Source organism: Barbus barbus (genome assembly GCF_936440315.1).
Source record: "Barbus barbus genome assembly, chromosome: 3".
Classification (NCBI taxonomy): Eukaryota; Metazoa; Chordata; class Actinopteri; order Cypriniformes; family Cyprinidae; genus Barbus; species Barbus barbus.
This window is the reverse complement of record NC_136731.1, coordinates 15,213,907-15,233,416: the sequence shown is the minus strand read 5'-3', so window position 1 is coordinate 15,233,416 and position 19,510 is coordinate 15,213,907. Positions and strand designations below refer to the sequence as shown.

Sequence of the window (19,510 nt, the reverse complement as noted above, 5' to 3'; positions counted from 1 at the left end):
TGCACACATCCTTCCCTTCAGATAGTTGTTTATTCATCTCTTTATTTGCAGCTTCTTTTGTGTTCACTCTGTCCCAGAGTCATGACTAACAAACCTCATGGATGTCGTGATCCATAGCTCACAACCGTGTTTAGTTTTGCATGAGTCACTGCAAGAACAAACAGACAGAAAAGATATTTCAGATGAGAAATTCAGATCTTTAAAATTAGCTCTTTAAAATTCTTCATGTTCTCATCAAGGACCTTGACCATACTGATTAGATTAGATGGCTTGAACAAATTCAGTCATTAACACGGAAAGTGTTCAGATTACCAAACATAGAAAGCAGAGCTGTTTTCTCCTCAAAAAAAGGAAAAAAACATGTTTTTACCTCTGTTGGAGATTAGAGCAGGGGTATCCAATCCTGCTCCTGAAGGGCCATGTTTCAACAGTTTAGCTCTTGCCCCAATTAATCAAGGTCTTCAGGATTATTAAACACTTCTTGGGAGGTGTATTGGAGCTAAACTCTACAGGAAGGTGGTCCTCCAGGAGTAAGTCTGGCCACCTCTGAAATAAAGATACCCCTCACTACCATCATGATATTGTTTACCAGGATTCGATGACTAATGGTACGAAAGGAAGACAGCTATAAATAATAGGCACACAAAAGCCTGTAGAAACAGATAAAAGTAGCATGAAACATTTTACTTCAGCTTGTTAATGGAAGCCTCGTGAACATCAGATTGAATATGATTTTATTTTGGATGTTTAATCCAGGGGTGTCAAACTCAACTTCTGGGGGACCATAGTCCTGCAGAGTTTAGTTTCAACTCTAATTAAACACAACTGATCCAGCTAATTAGGCCTAAGTCCTTCAGGTTTACTAGAAAGTACAGATAGATGGGTTGAAGTAATGTTGGAACGATGTTGGGACTGGACTGTTTCCCTTCAAGATCTGAGTTTAACACCGCTGGTTTAGACCAGTATAAATTACATTAGCGAGGAGACTTTGTCTTCAAGTTTCAGATGTCCACTATACCTCACTAATTGATATTTCATTGATTTAAATGTTTAAAGACATGTCAATGGAGGAAGTGAGAGAATATGAACGAGCCACTCAGGAAGCCACCAATAAGAAGCTGGGAACCTTTCCGCCAGCTATTGCCATCAGCGAGACGCCCCTGCCAGCCTGCGCTCGTAGCGGCCCATCCAGCGCTCCCTCTACACCCCTTTCCACCGAAGCTCCAGACTTCCTTTCTGTGCCCAAGGACAGACCACGGAAGAAGTCTGCTCCGGAGACCCTGACTCTTCCCGACCCAGCACGGAGAGACTCTGTCTTCCGCCTTCCCAATCTCTTTTCCTGGGGTCCCAGCACCCCGCAACCTGAGTAAACCACAGTTCTGGCCTTAGTTTATGAAAACATACCCCAGTAATGTGTCTGTTGGACACAATTGAATCAGTCTCTCTTTAAATACTGAGAGATACTTACAGTTTCCCAAACCCACACACACAGAGTGGCTTTTCAACCTGTCCAACCTCATGTTTTACACTGGGAGTTAATTTACGATAGGCCAAAAAGTGCATTCGGACTTACAAAAACATTACAGATCACTGTTAAAAATATCTCAGGAGTTGTCCCATTGATAGACAGAGATGATTTTTTTCTTTTTCCTTCTTGCTGAGCCATTTTTCCTACATATGTTGAATATGGATAGGATTTGTAGCCACTGTTGTTTTGCTGTAGTGGTGTATTTAATAGTATATTCTGCTCAGTTAATATTTCAGTTGTGATATTATATTAAGTGACTTTATCCTCAGGCTTCTGAATTTCTCACTCCAGTTAATCAGTGTTTGACATGTACTGTAAATATCTCATTTATAAGAATGTAGGGTTCAATTTGATAGTGGTTTCACTATGCTCTTGTCTTTAACTTTGATCAGTTCCATTCCCACGGACTCAGAAAACCAAGTGATATCTGTTGTTAGAGAAAATGAACCGCAACTTGTCTGTACATACTGTAGTTCATCTTCATAAATATATTTGTTAGGTTGAGGAGCATCTGCCATGTAACTGAGTATGCTGTTCTACATTATATGTTCTTGGTTTGGATTAATGTGAATCATTATTATCCATGAATATGAATTAAGTCCTCAAAGAATGCTTGATAATTAGATTGTTGTATAATCTTTGAGCTCTAAGGAATGTTTGCTGCTGCTGGCCAATGTATACTTTGTAAATTGAAAAGCTCTTGTACTCTTGCTGGTTCCCGCATATCTGTTCTTTTAAACATAAACACTCTTTTCTAAAGGATTCAGAAATGCACATGCCAAATCTTGGGAAATCTTGCTTTTGATGTCAACTGCCATTGTGAAATTAAAGCATTTGCTATCTATTGGGATTTCTATTTCATTCCAGTTTCACCATACCTGTCATATGTCTTTGCTATTTATGTTGAAATGCATACTATGTGTGGTAAGTTTGTTTAACAGACATGTAAAGTGTTATACATTGAAGAGATGGATTATAGCAGCTTTCATGTCAGTAGTTGAGATGCAATGGCTTTTAATTTCATTCTAAAGTCTTTTCTTTGAAAGGAAATTTATTTATGCATCAAACTAACTTGACAGGAACAGTCTATTAAGGTGAGCAGATTATATTATGTATTAAACAGCTTTCGAATTCATAGAGGTTATAATATATATTATAATATATAATATAAATCACAACAAATTCATTCCTTGTTACTGCACACTGGGTGAATAAAGCTCATTCTGAATATAATTATAGAGGTGAATTTTATTTATTTTTTTAGTTATGTGCATGATCGAATTCTCCATGGTCCTAATAAAGATATGGAATTATCCATATTTGTAATGGCATTATCATCCTGGAGCAACCCAAGTCCGTTCCTGATTTAAAGGGATAGTTTCTGTCAGATTCTGTCATCGTTTACTCCCCCTTATGTCATGCCAAACTGGTGACTTACTTTCTTCTGTGGAACACAAAAGAAGATATTTTAAAAAAAAATGTTGGTAACCAAACAGTTTTGGTTCCTGCTGACTTTCACTATCCATCTGTTTCTTGCTTTTAAAATGGACATGGCTATTTGTAAATTTTATGGGTCTAGCCTAGCGTCTGGTCTCATCTGCGTCCAGCTATTTTTAGTTTAGCCACTTGATATTGAAAATTGTTTCTTGCCATATTATTTTAATGTATTATCTTAATAATAAACACACTGGTTTGTACAAACAGTTTTAACGTTTACATACATTGTTATTCTTCTCGTTATTTGCCTAAAGCAGCTAATGAACCGGAAGTCTTGCCTGTAGGCTTACTTCCACGTTAAAGAAAAAGGTGGATACCTTTAACTTTAATTCTAAAAATCACGAGGATTTTTTAAGAACAAATAATGACATTTTCATATACTGTAAAAAAAAATTAAAGAAGAAAAAAATCTCAAAGGTTAGTAGTCTGTTACTTTAATTAATTGTCTGATATTGTCTGAAGCTGATTGCTGTACTTGACACTTTAAAGTACCTTCACAGCAAGAAAGTATATTAACAGCTTATTTTGGGACTTTATTTTAGGACTGTATTGTCAGGGTATAGCAAACCCAGTGTAGTAGGCCTAGATTTCACATGATACATAAGATGGCAATAAAAAGGAAATGTTGCCTCCAAATGTCCATTTTTGATTTTAGTAATGATATTCATTGTGTCCAAGAAATGTAAATCAAACGTTTCAAATTTGCGATGGAACAGAAGAAGCGACAAATCTTCCAAAGGGAATGTTGTTTCTGCCAAGTGGTTAAAAAAATAAGAAATCCTATTTGGAGAGGAAACAGTCAGCTGGCATCATGTCTGTCATGGAATGGCCTCCCCATAAACCCCACCTCAACCCAATTGAGCTACTATGGGAGGAACTGGACCGTGATGTCCATAAGAAGTGTCCAACCAGTGTGAATCATCTTTGGGCAATCCTTCAGGAGGCTTGGAGTAATATGCAGCATCATGTCAATGTTTGAATAAACTGACAGCTCGGATGCCCAGATTATGCAGAGCTGTAAGCTAATGGTGGATATTTTGATGAAGTTTTTTCTATGTATAAACTGTTTATCTAATAAAATGTGTTGTCCCTTATAAGTGCAAAATTATCACAAATTAAAAAGGATGCATGCCAATATTGTCCATAACCCCACTTTTCTAGGGCGTTTCCAAACTTTTGGAGGGCAGTGTATATCAGAGAAGTCGATCATTTTTTACTGAAATGTTCAGTGGTGACATTTTGATTAAATTACAAGGTCAGTTTTTCCAAATAAAATAAAACATGCTTTTATAAAATAGATATATTTCATGCCGACTTTAACGTTTATCATGCGCACTGTCGGACTTTTATTTTGAAGTTATTATGTAGGGCCTTTATTTTGAAAGTGTGTTTTCATTGCTGTTTACACGCTTGATCCGCTAACAGTATATGCTATCCGAGTAAGATATCAGTTTAATCCTAACTAAGGATCACGTTTATTTTTTTAAACGCCACGTATTATTAATCATTCCCTTTGGAAAACTATTTGTATTGATTACAAATCCTTGAGAAAGACATGTTAGCTAATGGAAGTGCTGCTGTTGCTATCACATGAGCTAGTTGGTTATCTAACGTTACTTTCTATTAAGAACTGCATTGTATTCATTCATACTTGCATTACTCGATTAGATAAACACGTACTCTCAAGATATATTTGCTAATGCTCATCAAAGCAAGCCATGGCTCAACCTCACCACAGAGACCATCACCACGAGTCTGTTTATAGTAAAAGATGCGGAGACTCCAGCGGTGATTATAAGACGAATAAACGCCACAGATCGACCGAGGAAGGCCAGCAGAGCCTGAGCGCTCACAGACAGCTGTATGAGAGGAACTTCCCGCTGTATAAGCAGCCTGTGGAGGTGGGCTGCTTCTCTCTGGACTCCCACAGGATCTTCTGCAGCGACCAGAGGCAGCTGCGCTATTATGTGCAGCCCACAAAGAGCCCAGATTTTAATTTAAGGGACGGATACACCAGCCGCTTCGTCAAACGAGATGACAGTGTGAAAGAAAAGCTTGATCACGTGCTCAAGTGGATTCTGGCCAACAGAGACAAGATCCAAACCAGAGACCAAACCCCCTCATCCAGGTCAGAAACGCCTTCTGCACCTTTTTACTTCTCTAGCAAGAAATAGCTTTTACCAATAAATAACAGTGGAGTGCAATTAAAGACAGATGTGTGCATGTATATGTGCAAACTAGCCAATTTAGCAGGTTACTCATTAACTTCTTGGGGAAGTTCATGCAAGCCAAATCTGTGCAAAACTCGTGAGACATCATCGAGTATATTGAGTAAAACCAAATAAAACACACCTACAGAGAGCACGCATACACGACATGATTAAGTCTGGTTAGACTAACTAGTGCGCGTGCATAGTGTCAGGCTATTAATATGCATTAAAAATGATTGCATGATTAAAGATGAGGGGCAGGAAATATATATATTTATATCCATTCATACAGCATTGATTTTATACAACAGTTCAATAAAAAAATATATATTTACTTATGTTTTAGACACCCTATTGCCTGTTTTTGCTCTATTTTGCCAACAAAAAACTTTCCAAACACAGCCACAGCTGAATGAATCAAACGTTTAAATGATTCGGTTCAGTCGCAATGACTCACTTATTAACAGTGACTTGCTGCCACCTATTAGTTTTAATTTTACATTTAAAGTATCTTTTCATTTTTAAAATAATTTCAAATATCAGTATTCAACATTTCATGTTTATTCATGCATTTGTAACTGCAGGTTAAAGCATTGCATGTCCCTCTAAGCTGCATTAACATGTGAAAATACATCTAAATGCCATAAACTTCAGCAAAAATGTATTTTCTTGATACTTATTTCATTTGTTTAGTAACAGCCTAAATGTATTATTATTATAATTGATTGATTAAATGTAAGAATTTGACTCAAAAGATGATGCACACTTTTAGAAAGGGCTTTATAAAGGTAAAAATGCACATAAAAGGTTCAAATCAATTTAAACTTTTTGGAAAAGATTAATTTCTATCACTGCTGTGAACTAACCACACAGAATATGAAGAATATCAAAAACTGTAGGAGTCAGCTGTCCACGAAAATATCGTCTAATTATCTTTAATTAGTCCCAGACAATATTGAGATGTATATTTTTTTTTTTGTCAATATCGCACACCCTTAGTACTGACACAAAATGATTTGCAATGGTTGCTTTGTCATGTCCAGTGTAGAGAGCCTCAAGCTGTTGGTTTATTTCTGGGGGTTCTTGGCTAGTAGAAGTTATGAATGGCCGGTAACTTAAAAATTTAGCAGCCAAATTGGCTGGTGAGTGAAAAAGTTAATTTCAATCCCTGTATATGTGTATATATGTATTTATGTGTGTGTGTGTGTGTGTGTGTGTGTGTGTGTGTATGTATATATGTATATGTATGTATGTATGTATGAGGGAGATAAATTATTGGTGCATAAATATCATTACGTTTTGGGGTAGTTGCACATGACATTTTACCTTGCCATTACATAAAAATAAAAAAGAGACAAATAATCCAATATTTGTATCTAATATCTTATTTAATCTAACATTTTACTCCCCATGAGTCTGAGTCATTGTGAGGATCTGCAGTGGTCCTTTTTATGATATAATTTCCTTTTGTAAATTATTACAAAATAAGTGTTTTTTTCCCCAGAATATTTCTGCATGTTCCACATTACATTTTTTAATTTATTTTTAATAAGCAGTAAATATTTTTTTTACAATATTTTTAATAAGTTTATGCTAAAATAGTTAAGATCCCCCTAGAGATAGGTGTATTCAACTCACATTGTTTTGTATTTTAATGTATTTTAATACATTAATAAATAAAACACAAGTGTTACGTGACATTATTTGAAATAAAATTTGAAAATATATATATATTTTCTCAGCTAGTTACCACTGCAACATTTTTCATTTTCATTGTTTAAACTGATGCACTAAAACAAAACAAATAAACTGAAATGATAATTAAAATAATAAGAATAAACTATACCAAATTACTTAAAAGTTTTTTTTTCTTCATTAAGATATCTGGACAGTTGTCCAACCCTGACATTCTTTAATGAGGAAAAAAAAGTCTTAATTTAATTTTTGATTTTCAGAACTAGCTTATAATAGAAGAGGCAAATTCAAGCCATTTTATGTACATTTCTATGTATTTTTGAATATGAGTGCCACATCATTGACCCAGAATGTATGTACTGCACAGCTGGGTTATTATAGTTAAACTTAAAACCACATAAACACTTATACACTTAAAAAAAAAATATCACATAAACACTTAAAAATAAAAAATAAACTAGTTGCCAATGCAACAGTTCTCATTTTCTTTTAGTTGATGTAATAAAATAAAAATTAAGTCTGAAGTAAAAATGACAAAAACACACAACAAAAGTACTAAAACTCATTTAAAAAACATAACTCAGAATATTAATCAAAAACTATTAATAGTACCTCAGCAATACTAAACTAGCACTTCAGCACAGATGTCTTGTTTCTGTCAGTTGTTTTCTGTTGAGTTATTGAGTGTGTTTGCAGTGCTCTAGGAGTGGACTTCGTGACATGGAGAGGACACCTAACCAAAGTGCTGACCACCCCATACGAGACTCAAGAGGGATGGATGCTGGCCGCCTCCAAGTTCAGAGGCACCATCTACATCAGTGAGGTGGAAACAGAGGCGGCCAGAGTGAACCGAGAGACCCGCTCCGAGCGGCAGGAGGAGATGATGTACTGGGGCTACAAGTTTGAGCAGTACATATGCGCAGGTTTGGGACGTCCAGTATTTTGTACTATCAGACAGATAATGGATCACATCACTTATCGACCGTTTTCCTTCCTTTTAAGATGATGTGGATGGGACTCCAGACCCGGGGGGCGTCGTGAACACCAATGAAGCGTTCTGTACGGTGGTTCAGACACGTCTGGCCGACCATAAGCTGCTCTTCTCTGGAGAGGTGGACTGCCGCGTCAAAGACCCCGATGCTCCAGCACCGGGATGTTATGTGGAGCTCAAGACCTCTGCAGAAATCTGCACCCCGAAGCAACGAAGCAACTTCCACAGGTGAACTATCAATGTGGCGTCAACACCAGCTGCTCATTCCACCTACTCACACCAACATGTATGTTCGGCACAAAAATGAGGTGTGATTTTTATTTTAAAAAAAACGAAAAGTGGTTGAAAGGAAATGCAAATTCAAACTGTAATGGCAGCGCTTAAAAAAGAAGAAAGTAGTGCTGTCAAATGATTAATCGCATCCAAAATAAACGTTTTTGTTTACATATGTGTGTGCTAGGTACATTTATTATGTATATATAAATACACAAACATACAGTGTATATTTAGAAAATATTTACATGTATATATTTATATTCACATAATTTAATTTATATATAAATATTTAATACATAAACACCATATTTTTCTTAAATATATACATGCATGTTTGTCTATTTATATATACGTAATAAATATACACAGTGCACACACACACATATTATGTAAACAAAAACTATTTTGGATGCGATTAATCGCGATTAATCATTTGACAGCACTATAAGAAATACAGCGGTTACCCTGGTACCCTGGCTTCTTCCTGCTGTACACTGGCACTTAGCAAAATATTTTGTTTGTGAGCGACATAGTCATGTTTTGTTCGCAGAGCGATGGAAAACAGATTAGATCACCTCTCCGTCAGAAAATCTGTTGCTTCTGTCGTTCTCAACATATATGTAGGGATATTTCAAGGGACAGGGTATCCAAAAATGAAACCTCTGTCATCATTTACCAAATAGTTGACAGTAGCCATTAGCTATGTTTTCATCCAAAGTTCTGAATTCAAATTATGCACAAAATTGGAATATCGCATAAAACATTTGCGAATAAAGCACCATTTCCATCCAGCGAGTTGATGAGAACAAAAATGGCACTTTCTGATTATCTTGCGCTAAATATCAGAAAGAACATTTTAATTTGCTGCAGTAGAAGGCACTGTATATAATAATTTTTGTATACAATAAATTACGAGCTTCATAGCTGTTTGGAAACGCAGTTCTGGGAGTAACGACGCACTTTGATGAGACTTTACTCAAGCAGTTTAGAATGATATAACTAGTATTTCAGATGCTGTGCAATGAGCTCAGTCCGTTGGTTGGTCCAATTTTATGCTGTCCCATTGCAAAGTCACACATCTTTTTTGATGCACAATAAAGAATTTATTCAGTAAAAGTTTCCATCGCAGTTTATATGCATGTTTTCTTACCGGATGAGAAATTTATCTGACTTCGTTGAGCACATAAGTTTTTTTTATGTGCATTTTTAAATTTATGTGCATCTTGGCGTTACCGTCCAGCGTTTTTTTTATTTATTTATTTTTTATGCGATATCCCAAAATGCTATGGCTAGAATAGATGGCTATTGACTTCCATAGTATTTTTTCCTCCCTACTACGGAAGTCAAAGGCTAACATCAAATGTTTGATTACAAACGTTCTTCATTTGTGCTCAACAGAAGAAAGAAACTCATACATGTTTGGAACAACTTGAGGATGAGTAAATGATTACAGATTTTTCATTTTTGGTGAACCATCCTACTAACAGTCATTCATTTATATTAGAATTTTTACTACACTGACTGAACATACCTCTTGGTGTAGTTCACCAAAAAATGAGCCTCCTCATGTCATTCAAATGCAGATGTCTTCATGTTTCAAAGAATATTAACACTATTTTTCTCAAGGGTTGAATAAATTTATGGGGCATTAATTAATCAACAGCTAACCTCTTAGAAACATGTATGTATGTTTCTCTTGTAGGTACAAGCTTCTGAAATGGTGGGCGCAGTCGTTTCTTCCTGGAGTGCCACAGATAGTCGCTGGGTTTCGAGACCATGATGGGATAGTGGTGTCTGTTGAGACCTTCCCAACCTCAAAAATTTCACAACTCATCAAGGTTTGTTCTATATAATCACATAAGATTAGTCAGCAAGATTTTTTTTTTTATGTTTTTGAAAGATGTCTTTCATGCACACCAAAGCTGCATTTATTTGATCAAAAATACAGTAAAAATATTGTGAAACATTACTCATTTCATTTTAATTAATTCCCGTGATGCAAAGCTGACTTTTCAGCATTTTCAGTGTCACATGATCCTTCAGAAATCATTCTAATATGCTGATTTGCTGCTCAACAAGCATTCCTATTATTATCATTGTTGAGATAACAGTTGTATTGCTTCATATTTTGTGGAAACGGTGATACATTTTTTTTTTCAGGATTCTTTGATGAATAGAAAGTTCACAAGAACAGCATTTATATCTTTTGTAACTTTATAAATGTATTTAATGTGTCCTTGATGAGTAAAAGTATTAATTTATTTAAAAACAGTAGTTTGAACGATAGTTCGTAAAAGTAGTCAGTCATGTTTAATGGAATTGAAATCTTGGTAAAAATTTTGAATGTCAAATTCTCATTGCAATGCATTCTGGGATTGCCTTATTTATGAAAGATACATGTGATGCTGCCATAGAATTTGGCCATAAACACAGGTTCCTTAGAAGAAAGCATTTTGGAACAGCCTTTGCTTTAGCAGCACATCTGTGATGCCTAAAAACGCAGTTCATTGATGTTTTAATGTCTCTTTATTCTGTAGAATGAGTACAACTGCTGGAAGCCAACAGTCTGTATGAATTTCTGCAACGATTTCTTGTCCTTTGTCAAATCAGTCGTCAAAGAGGACGACCCAAGGTAAGAGGGTTGCATGTAATCTAAAATGTATCGGCATTAAATAAAAATAGTACCTACTAAAGTTAAACAGTTGAGTTTTACTGTTTTTGAATCCATTCAGCCGATCTCATAGATCATTGAATCTGATTATCAGCCTAGAAAATCACAACTTTTCATTTTCCGTCGGTCTTAGTACACGATGTAACTACAGAAGAGTCAAGCTTTAAATAGGAAAAATATCGAAACTCTCTGGTCATTTTTGAGCGAGATGCTAACAGTCTAATCCGATTCAATGATCTATGCTAAGCTAAGCTAAAAGTGCTACCGCCAGACCTGGAGATCGGCTGAATGGATTCAAAAACGGTAAAACTCAACTGTTTAACTCTAGGGGAGTTGTAAAATGAGCCTATTTTCAAAAAAAGTGGAGTGTTCCTTTAACACATGCATTTAACACAACACTTTTTTTTAATGCGTGTCAAATTACACAAGTAAAATGGAATTAACAACTTGAACATCTACCATCTTATCAGAGATTGTGACTGGTCTGATGTGATATTTTTCAGACTGGTGTACCTGTTCACATGGGATCCACACAGAGACGTGACCTACACCGTCCACAGAGACTCTCAGTATACCTTCTTACCAGAGTGGTACATCAAGGACATGAGCAGTCATCATTCATCTCACACTGTATGCACTGCATCAGGCACATGTTTATGATATTAGGTCTTGTTTATGAATCATGTACATACTGTATGACTTGCCATTGCTTGTGTTTTCTATGAATGCTCTGGATTCAGTTTGTGGCCTTGGAATGAGTAGTTTCACCAAACATATCGACTTGATGTCCATGTGCACGTTGATTTTGTTATATAAATGTATTGGGATTTTATCCTTTGTTGATATCCTCAAACTATCCTTGAGATATTTAACAAAAAAGACAATGTACATATTTGAAGTCACAGATATTTTATACATTTAACAGTTCTATACAATATTACCATTTACAACAAACTGGCCCTAATTCATGAATTTTTCTTATTCTTATAATTAATTCAATGTGACAATTTAAATGAGTGTTTGAACAAATTCCATTTGTTCCACTAGGAAAAAAATATTACTTGAATTTATTACCACTTTTTTTATTTGTTCCCTCATTTTAGTTTAGAGTTAACTAAAAGGAACAAATTATTACAACATGGACATGACTTAAACAAGGAATTCTCAATTCTTGGCCATGATATCTTGTTTTTTCCTCCCTGTCACATGCGGGACTCTTTTGGGTTATATCAACTCAGAAATTATTCCTCACAGGTTTTCCTCCATAGATTTTATTAAAATTCACTTGAATTCATTTAAACATGCCAAAAAAAAGTGCAGTACAGTGAAATAACAAAGGTTTTACAAATGAAAGTACAAAATGTGCTATAAACTCTAAACTAAAGAAACTTGAGTACAAAGTCTTAGTTGCAATTTCATTATGTAAACTCTTAGTTTTTAATATCTTACTGTGTATGGTCCACAAGATAAAACAGTTTCATTGACACAGCAGGTAAGACTTGGAGTTGCTCTCAAAAAAAAGGCATAAATTAAGGCAAGTATGGTGTGAATAAATTCACTTTGACCTTAAGCTCATGCATTTTTAAATGCCTTTCATGAATGCTAAAATGTGATCAATATCTTTCAAGTGACTAAAAAAACTCATGCTCAACTAAACTTTTTGTTCATGATTTGAAACTGGGAGAGATGTTAAAAGGCAACCAGAAAAGAAAAACATCCTCTACACTTGGTGGTTCTCAACCAGTTTTACTCCAGGGTCCAGATTTTACATTAAACATCAAGTGGTGCCAAAATTGTTCATTGTGCAAAAGTAAACTAAAACAGGCGTTCAGTTATATTTCAGTAACACTGATGTGGAGCATCAGAGAGGACACCGCTCCAGATTTTCGCCTTTTATATTACTGATGTTCAAACATTTGTTTCCAGAGATCATGGCCTGGATTGTCATGTGACATAGCAGTAAATCACTTATAAGGCTCTACTTTATTGATCGAAGCACAACACCATTTGTGCCAAATGTATTAATTATTAACTGATCTCTATTCACATCCAAACCTTCATGCACTTTCAAGTTTCTGACTGAAAACCTTAAATGTTAAACCCATTTAAAGCTGCAGTCCGTAACTTTTTTTGGTTAAAAATGATCCAAAATCAATATTTGAGCAAGTACATAACCAGCCAGTGTTCAAAACTACGCCTTACTTTCACCCGATTCACAACGGTTAGCTTATAATAATGTTTTCTAATTTGAGTGGTACGGGTAGGTTTTCGCGGGAGATTCAAACATTGTACTACATCATTACGCCATGTCTGTAAACATAAAGAAGTTGTCCCGGCTACAAGGCAATCGCATGTGAGGATCCTGTAGGTGGCGGATGGTTTATAGCCTTTTCTCACAGGAGCTAGAATAATGAAATGTCAAAAAATAATTTTGATGGCGGATTGTAATCCAGACAGGATTATGTGTTTATGAAACACATGCGAATGAAATTAAATTATATTCCAGTTTTAAATGTGCTTCTGATTACAGATAGCCTGGGATTACACAAGATTTGTATTTTAAAGAGAACCAGTTCGAAGGGAGCATAGTTTGCTTTTTGGGTTAAAAGAATGTCTTAATATGAAATTCGAATGGCATGACAATTAGATTAGACTGTACAGAAATTGAAATCTACACAGTAATACACACTATACTCAGTCACGCAATGCTGATGTTAACATTAATGATTTGACGATAAAGTATAACAATAATAATAATACTTTGCATGGTTAGATGTAATATGAGCTAACCGATCATTACACTTAATCACCATTGGTAGCACAATTTATTGTAATGCTTTTTTCCTCAGTTGGTCAGAACAAATGTGGCAGACTTGTTCAGGTGAGAATTCTTATTTGGGTCGTATATTCCAAGACGTAGGCTAGAATCTGTGATTGCGAAGTACAGTAAATCTCCAGTGACTGACTGCCACACATTCACCTCAAAACATTAGATTCATCCACGCTGGAGCCGTGCCAACTCACAACCCAACACAAGGAAGATAATTCCACACAGAGCTGCAATGCCAGGTTTTCAAACAGAGATGGCGACAAAGAGGCAAACCTTACGGACTGCAGCTTTAACTAAAAATCTAAAATCTGTTATTTACTCACCATCATGTACTTACAAACCCATAAGACTTTCCACTGCGAAACAAAAGATATTCTGAAGAATGCTCACTCTGCTTTTTTTTTTTATAGTCAAAGTATACCATAAAAGTATTACATAAAACTTGTGAGCTACATTACAAGTTTTCTGAAGTCATACAATAGCTTTATGTGAGATACAAACGAGAATTTAAGTTACTGATTGAAAATGTTTCATGTTGGGCTTAACCATCACCTTTAAATTCAGAATCACTAAACTAATATCATGATTTGCTTTGAGTTAACCATTAAAATGTTATAAAATACTTTCTGTAGCACAGATTTTGCCTTTTGTCTTTAAGGTGTTTTACATCAGTAACCACTTAATCTCAGATTCTGCTAAAAAAACTTGTAAACTTTTAAAAGAACATGTTACAAACTAAAGGTATGTCTTTCTTTCTTTAAACTGACCTATGTTGTGGTAGGACTGAGACTGTACCCAGAAGAGCAATGGCTGATGGGATATCTGGAGGGTGTGTGTAGGTTAGAGGTAGTCATGAATCAGTCACTCATCATTAGTGTACGTGGCTCAGTGGTGAAGGCTAACCGTATCTCAGTGCTTGAGTTTCTTCTGGAGGCCCATGAGTTTGAACGTGGCGGCCGTGATCTTCTCATACACCACGAACATGAGGGCGGCTGTCAGGACGGTCTGGAGCAGCTTCGCCTCTAGACCTTTATACAAACCCAAGAGCCCATGTCTCCTGTCACACACAGGACACAAGCTCATCAAAATAATTCAGTCATGTGTGATGGATAGAAACTAGAACAACACTGCAGACATCAAAATGCTAATGTTGTTTTAAATGCTAGCCATTATACAAATTAAATCTTGAGATTATAACCAGTATGACCCCTTTAAACTACAGTGACTGAGGTGGACTTACTTGATCCGGTCCATTAGCAAAGAAACCACATTCTTCAGGCTGCCCACTAGACCCCCTTTACCGTCTGATTTATACTGGCCAAACTGCAGAGGAAGCCATGGGAAATATTTACTGTCTATCAGCATCAAGTGTATTATATATTATGCAATGGTTTGCGGTAATCATATTGATGATATTACCCTCAGAATGGCCTGAACCGTTTGCAGAGGATACGTTGCAGATGTTGCAATAGCTTTAGCGATGGCACCGATGAAAAAGATCTCAAATGATGATATCTGCCCATAAAGATGACACATTTGAATTATTCCACAAATTCACAAATGAATGATGCCAGTAATTTGTCCCTTACCTTCCTGCCTCCACGTCCTGCTCTTCGCTTCATGGCCTCGTAGAACATGAACTGCACAGCGGGGTTGAACACCAGCACGAGAGACGGCAGCGTCCCGTTCCACAGCGTTCCCACTCCCTCATTGGCTATTATCTGGGAGAAGGCATCTTTGAGACGAAAACAACAAGATGTTTGATGTACTGCCGACAACACAAGCCTATTATTTTAATAAAGTGCAGTCACATTTGCTGTAGTTTGATGCATTTCAATAGGAATCCAGGATTAGGAATTTCATGCGAGCGCAAAATTTCCTCGTGTAGATTTCGCAACAGGGTTCAAAATTGAAATTTTTGTTGTCCATGAAATTTATAACACTGATATTTTGTAATATTTGATTCTATTTGGTTGACCCACATTTCAAAGTTGCCAATTAACTTGTATTATTTTAAATGTCAATACTTTTTGTTGGCCACATTACAGCCACATTCTTATAGACGCTTTTGAACTAACAGCTTGTGCTGTTTCTGAGCAAGATACTTAATCAGGGGCGTAAGAAAGTACTAGTTCTACACAAGCAATGAAAATGATGAAAAATGTCTTGTACATGTGGAAATCATGGAGTAACTGACTCCAGAAATAAATAATCCATAACTTATGGCATAATGACCACTCCACTTGCATCATGACTGCATTACTACCTCAGGTGAGCATTAACTTTCAAACAGTCAACAGTCCAGAATTAATTACTCCTTATCTTTTTCAATTACAGCAGTAATCTAATAAGAAGAGGACTGAGTAAGAATATTTCAGAAGATGCAGATCAGATCAGGCTCTAGATTTGGGAGGATGATTTTTCAGCTATATGCACTCTGCATCAACCACTGTTGATTTGAAATGTGCTTTACAACTAAATGACTTGACTGAACGTTGGTTTGGAGTTTAAATGAGTGTGTGAGCGGTTCTGACCAAATATGCCCTTATAGTGGGTCTGATGGAGCTCTTCGTTCCTGAACTTTGCCCCTTGAAGCTTCAGTCGTGTGTTCACCACCCACATGGGGGTCGTCAGGAGCACATTAACAGCCCCTAAATGAAATTAAACAACAAATGAGTGGACTTTATAATGCTTACAGGTGAAGTAATATTTTTCAATGTTTTTTTTCAAAAGTTTGTGTGTACATAATATGTGTACGGTGTATATTTATTATGTGTATATATAAATATACACACGTGTACATATATATATATATATATATTTAAAAAATATATGTTTATATATTAAATATATTTATATGTAATATAAATTATATGACTATAAATACATGCATATAAATATTTTCAAAATATATACTGTATGTGTGTGTCTGTATATATACATAATAAATATACACAGCACACACACATATATTATATAAACAAAAACTTTTATTGTGGATGCGATTAATCGTTCATCAATCAATCATCAAAAATATCAAAATATGATTAAAATCTATATAATATATAAATAATACTAAATAACACTGCAATAAAGTAACAACCTAGAAATAATCAAGACCACCTTAGTAATAGCGGAGAAAAATGCATGCAGCATGGTAGCAAGAGGAAATTGTGAAATTCTTAAAATAAATAGGCCTATATTGTGAAGAGGGTTCGGCTCAAACTTTCAGTACCTGATATGAAGCCCATGAGCAAATCTTTGCTAGGCTTGGACCGGTCCGAGACCATGACTCTCTTCAGTGTGTTGAACGTGTAGAAGTACACAAAGTTAGAGCAGCACAGGCTAGAAATGACAGGAAACCAGCCACGATACAGAGACAATCTGAAACACAATCAAACGGCATTGTTGAAATCCATTTCATTATCAGCATATTTATTTATTTACTTTTTTCAAACCCAATTCCAAGCACATTCATGGGAGGTTAAAAATGACATGTATGTGCAGTAGTGCCTACAGATGTTCATGAGTTCACTACACACTGTTTTAACAATATACAATGCTTGCACTATAATAAATAAGTGATTGACTGGTTTTGCATCCTGCAGCATATACACTGATGTTTGAAATGTCCCTCTCAGGACGTCCTGATGTGTCGTAACTCACATGCCCTCCTCCTTCGCTATCTCAGCCAGAATGATAGGGGTGGACTGGGATTTACGGTTTTCATCCACTGAAACACATCACAAATGTAAAATTGACATGACCATGTGTCCTCCAGCAGTGTGACATGTTATGACCTTATATTACCTGACAGACTACATGCACCATTTATACTTAACCCTGTAAAGCATATGAAATAATAGCCAGAAAGTTTTTTGTTTTTCAAAAGTTTATTTAATCTAAATTAAATTGTGTTTTATGTTTTGTATATGTGATTCATCAGGAATTAATTTACTATACATTCACTTGATAAGAAAATCATCAGATTTCACAGCAAACAGATGAATCACAACCTTAAGGAGGACATATTAATCTAAAACTACCTTTTCCTTCAGAATTGTTTGAATTTTCAAAATGCCCATTATTCTTTTTTCTTAACTTTGCAATATTTTAAAAAATGAAACCATGATTACTACACAATATACCAGTAAATATCAAACAGAAACTGTCCAGTACAATACTAAATAAATCCATAATCACTGTATTTTATCGTAACTCACCCTGCAGTCTGATCCTGGCTGTGTCCAGAGGGAAAAACACTGTCATTGCTGTAACACTGCCCTACAAGGCAATAAAACACAGCTCAGCAGACATCCCTGATTCAGAACAGCAGTGCATTAACGGGAAACAAACTGTTTTGCTCACCATTGCACCTGCCACGGCGTGCACCAGTGTTTCATATGACAGCAGCCGGACTGAGCTGCTGCTGTCTGACATCTCTCTCTCTCTTTAGTCTAAAAACCAGATTGCTGCGTCTTTACTTTTCAGTAAGTTAGCTGACAGTCCCAACGAATGACTCCCGTGCCACAACAGAATCACAACTTCCGCATTCAACGCTTGTGTGGCTGGCTCTCGATGCAGCTGCTCTTTAGCGCCTCTAGCGACCGGATGATGCACAACACATCGGTTTATGGACGTGTATTATTCATTCCTTTGATGTAAAGATGAATTTTCAGCATCATTACTCCGGTCTTCAGTGTCACATTCATCATAAATCATTCAAATATGCTCAAGAAACATTTCTTAATAGATTTATATATCCTAGTGTGGAACCTAGTGTTTATATAATGCTGTATGCATGGACCATGTATGGCTTAAAAGAAAAAGAGTTCACTTAAATCAAATATTCAATTTTTTGGAATTTTGGACAATTGCATGTCTTGTTAAAATCGTGGGGACATATAAAAAATGAGAACTGACTTTTATAACTTAGACTGATTGCTAAAATACATAGATATACAGTACAAGTGACAGCACACACACACACACATTTAAAGTGCATTATTGAATACTGAATAATTATTATAAGTAAATAAATTATTGCATATTTTTAATATATCAAAAGTTGCAATTCCTTATGTATTATTCAATATATTGTAATATTTTAACACAATATATGTGACCCTGGAGCACAAAACCAGTCATAAAGCACATAACCAGTCATTTTTTTTTAAATGTATCTGAAAGCTGAATAAATAAGCTTTCCGTTGGTGTATGGTTTGCATTAGGTTATGGTTAGGATCTGACTATATTTGGCTGAGATACAACTATTTGAAAATCTGGAATCTAGGTGCAAAAAAATAAAAAATAAATAAATAATAATAATAATAATGAGAAAGTTGTCCAAATTAAGTCAAGTGCAATGCATATTACTAATCAAAATGAAGTTTTGATATATTTACAGTAGGAAATTTACAAAACATCTTCATGGAACATGATTTTTTCTTAATATCCTAATGATTTTTGCCATAAAAGAAAAATGGATAATTTCGACCCATAAAATGTATTTTTGGCTATTGCTACAAATATACCCCAGCGACTAAAGACTGGGTTTGTGCTCCAGGGTCACATATTATTCTGTATATTTTCAATATGCATCAATTGCAATCATTTAATATGTTGATTATAATTTTCATGTAAGGGTATACACCTACTCATGACCACTTCCGTGTTGCTCTGGCATGAAAAATTGCACTTTGCACTAAAAAATAAATAAATAAAATTGTATAAGACATGGTAGGGCATGGTCTAAGCTTATAGTCCTGCTCCTAACTAACACATATAAATACTCTGTTAGGGGAGAAGTGGC

At 35.6% G+C, this 19,510-nt stretch overlaps 3 protein-coding genes across 3 annotated transcripts in view; 2 read left to right on the top strand and 1 right to left on the bottom strand.

Moving 5' to 3' along the window:
• LOC306857277 (cytoplasmic phosphatidylinositol transfer protein 1-like) overlaps positions 1-3,237 on the top strand; it is a 104,413-nt gene extending 101,176 nt beyond the window's left edge. Inside the window, exon 9 of the mRNA XM_079397140.1 lies at positions 1,057-3,237. Within this exon, the coding sequence (XP_079253266.1) occupies positions 1,057-1,370 (314 nt within the window). The 3' untranslated portion in view covers positions 1,371-3,237. The remainder of the gene's footprint in view (positions 1-1,056) is intronic.
• Positions 1,663-12,269, top strand: LOC306857263 (decapping and exoribonuclease protein-like). Its single transcript, XM_079397114.1, has 6 exons — positions 1,663-5,153; positions 7,627-7,853; positions 7,933-8,149; positions 9,900-10,035; positions 10,735-10,829; positions 11,372-12,269. The coding sequence occupies exons 1-6, from the start codon at positions 4,744-4,746 to the stop codon at positions 11,526-11,528; spliced, it is 1,242 nt and encodes a 413-aa protein (XP_079253240.1). The 5' UTR covers positions 1,663-4,743; the 3' UTR covers positions 11,529-12,269.
• On the bottom strand, positions 11,763-18,253 carry slc25a17l (solute carrier family 25 member 17-like). The gene is made up of 9 exons (XM_079397127.1): positions 18,067-18,253; positions 17,922-17,982; positions 17,365-17,431; positions 16,934-17,082; positions 16,233-16,349; positions 15,288-15,433; positions 15,118-15,213; positions 14,939-15,021; positions 11,763-14,755 (listed from the first exon to the last, which is right to left on the bottom strand). Exons 1-9 carry the CDS (start codon positions 18,136-18,138, stop codon positions 14,608-14,610), a joined length of 939 nt encoding a protein of 312 aa, XP_079253253.1. The 5' UTR covers positions 18,139-18,253; the 3' UTR covers positions 11,763-14,607.
• Between the last annotated feature and the right edge of the window lie 1,257 nt (positions 18,254-19,510).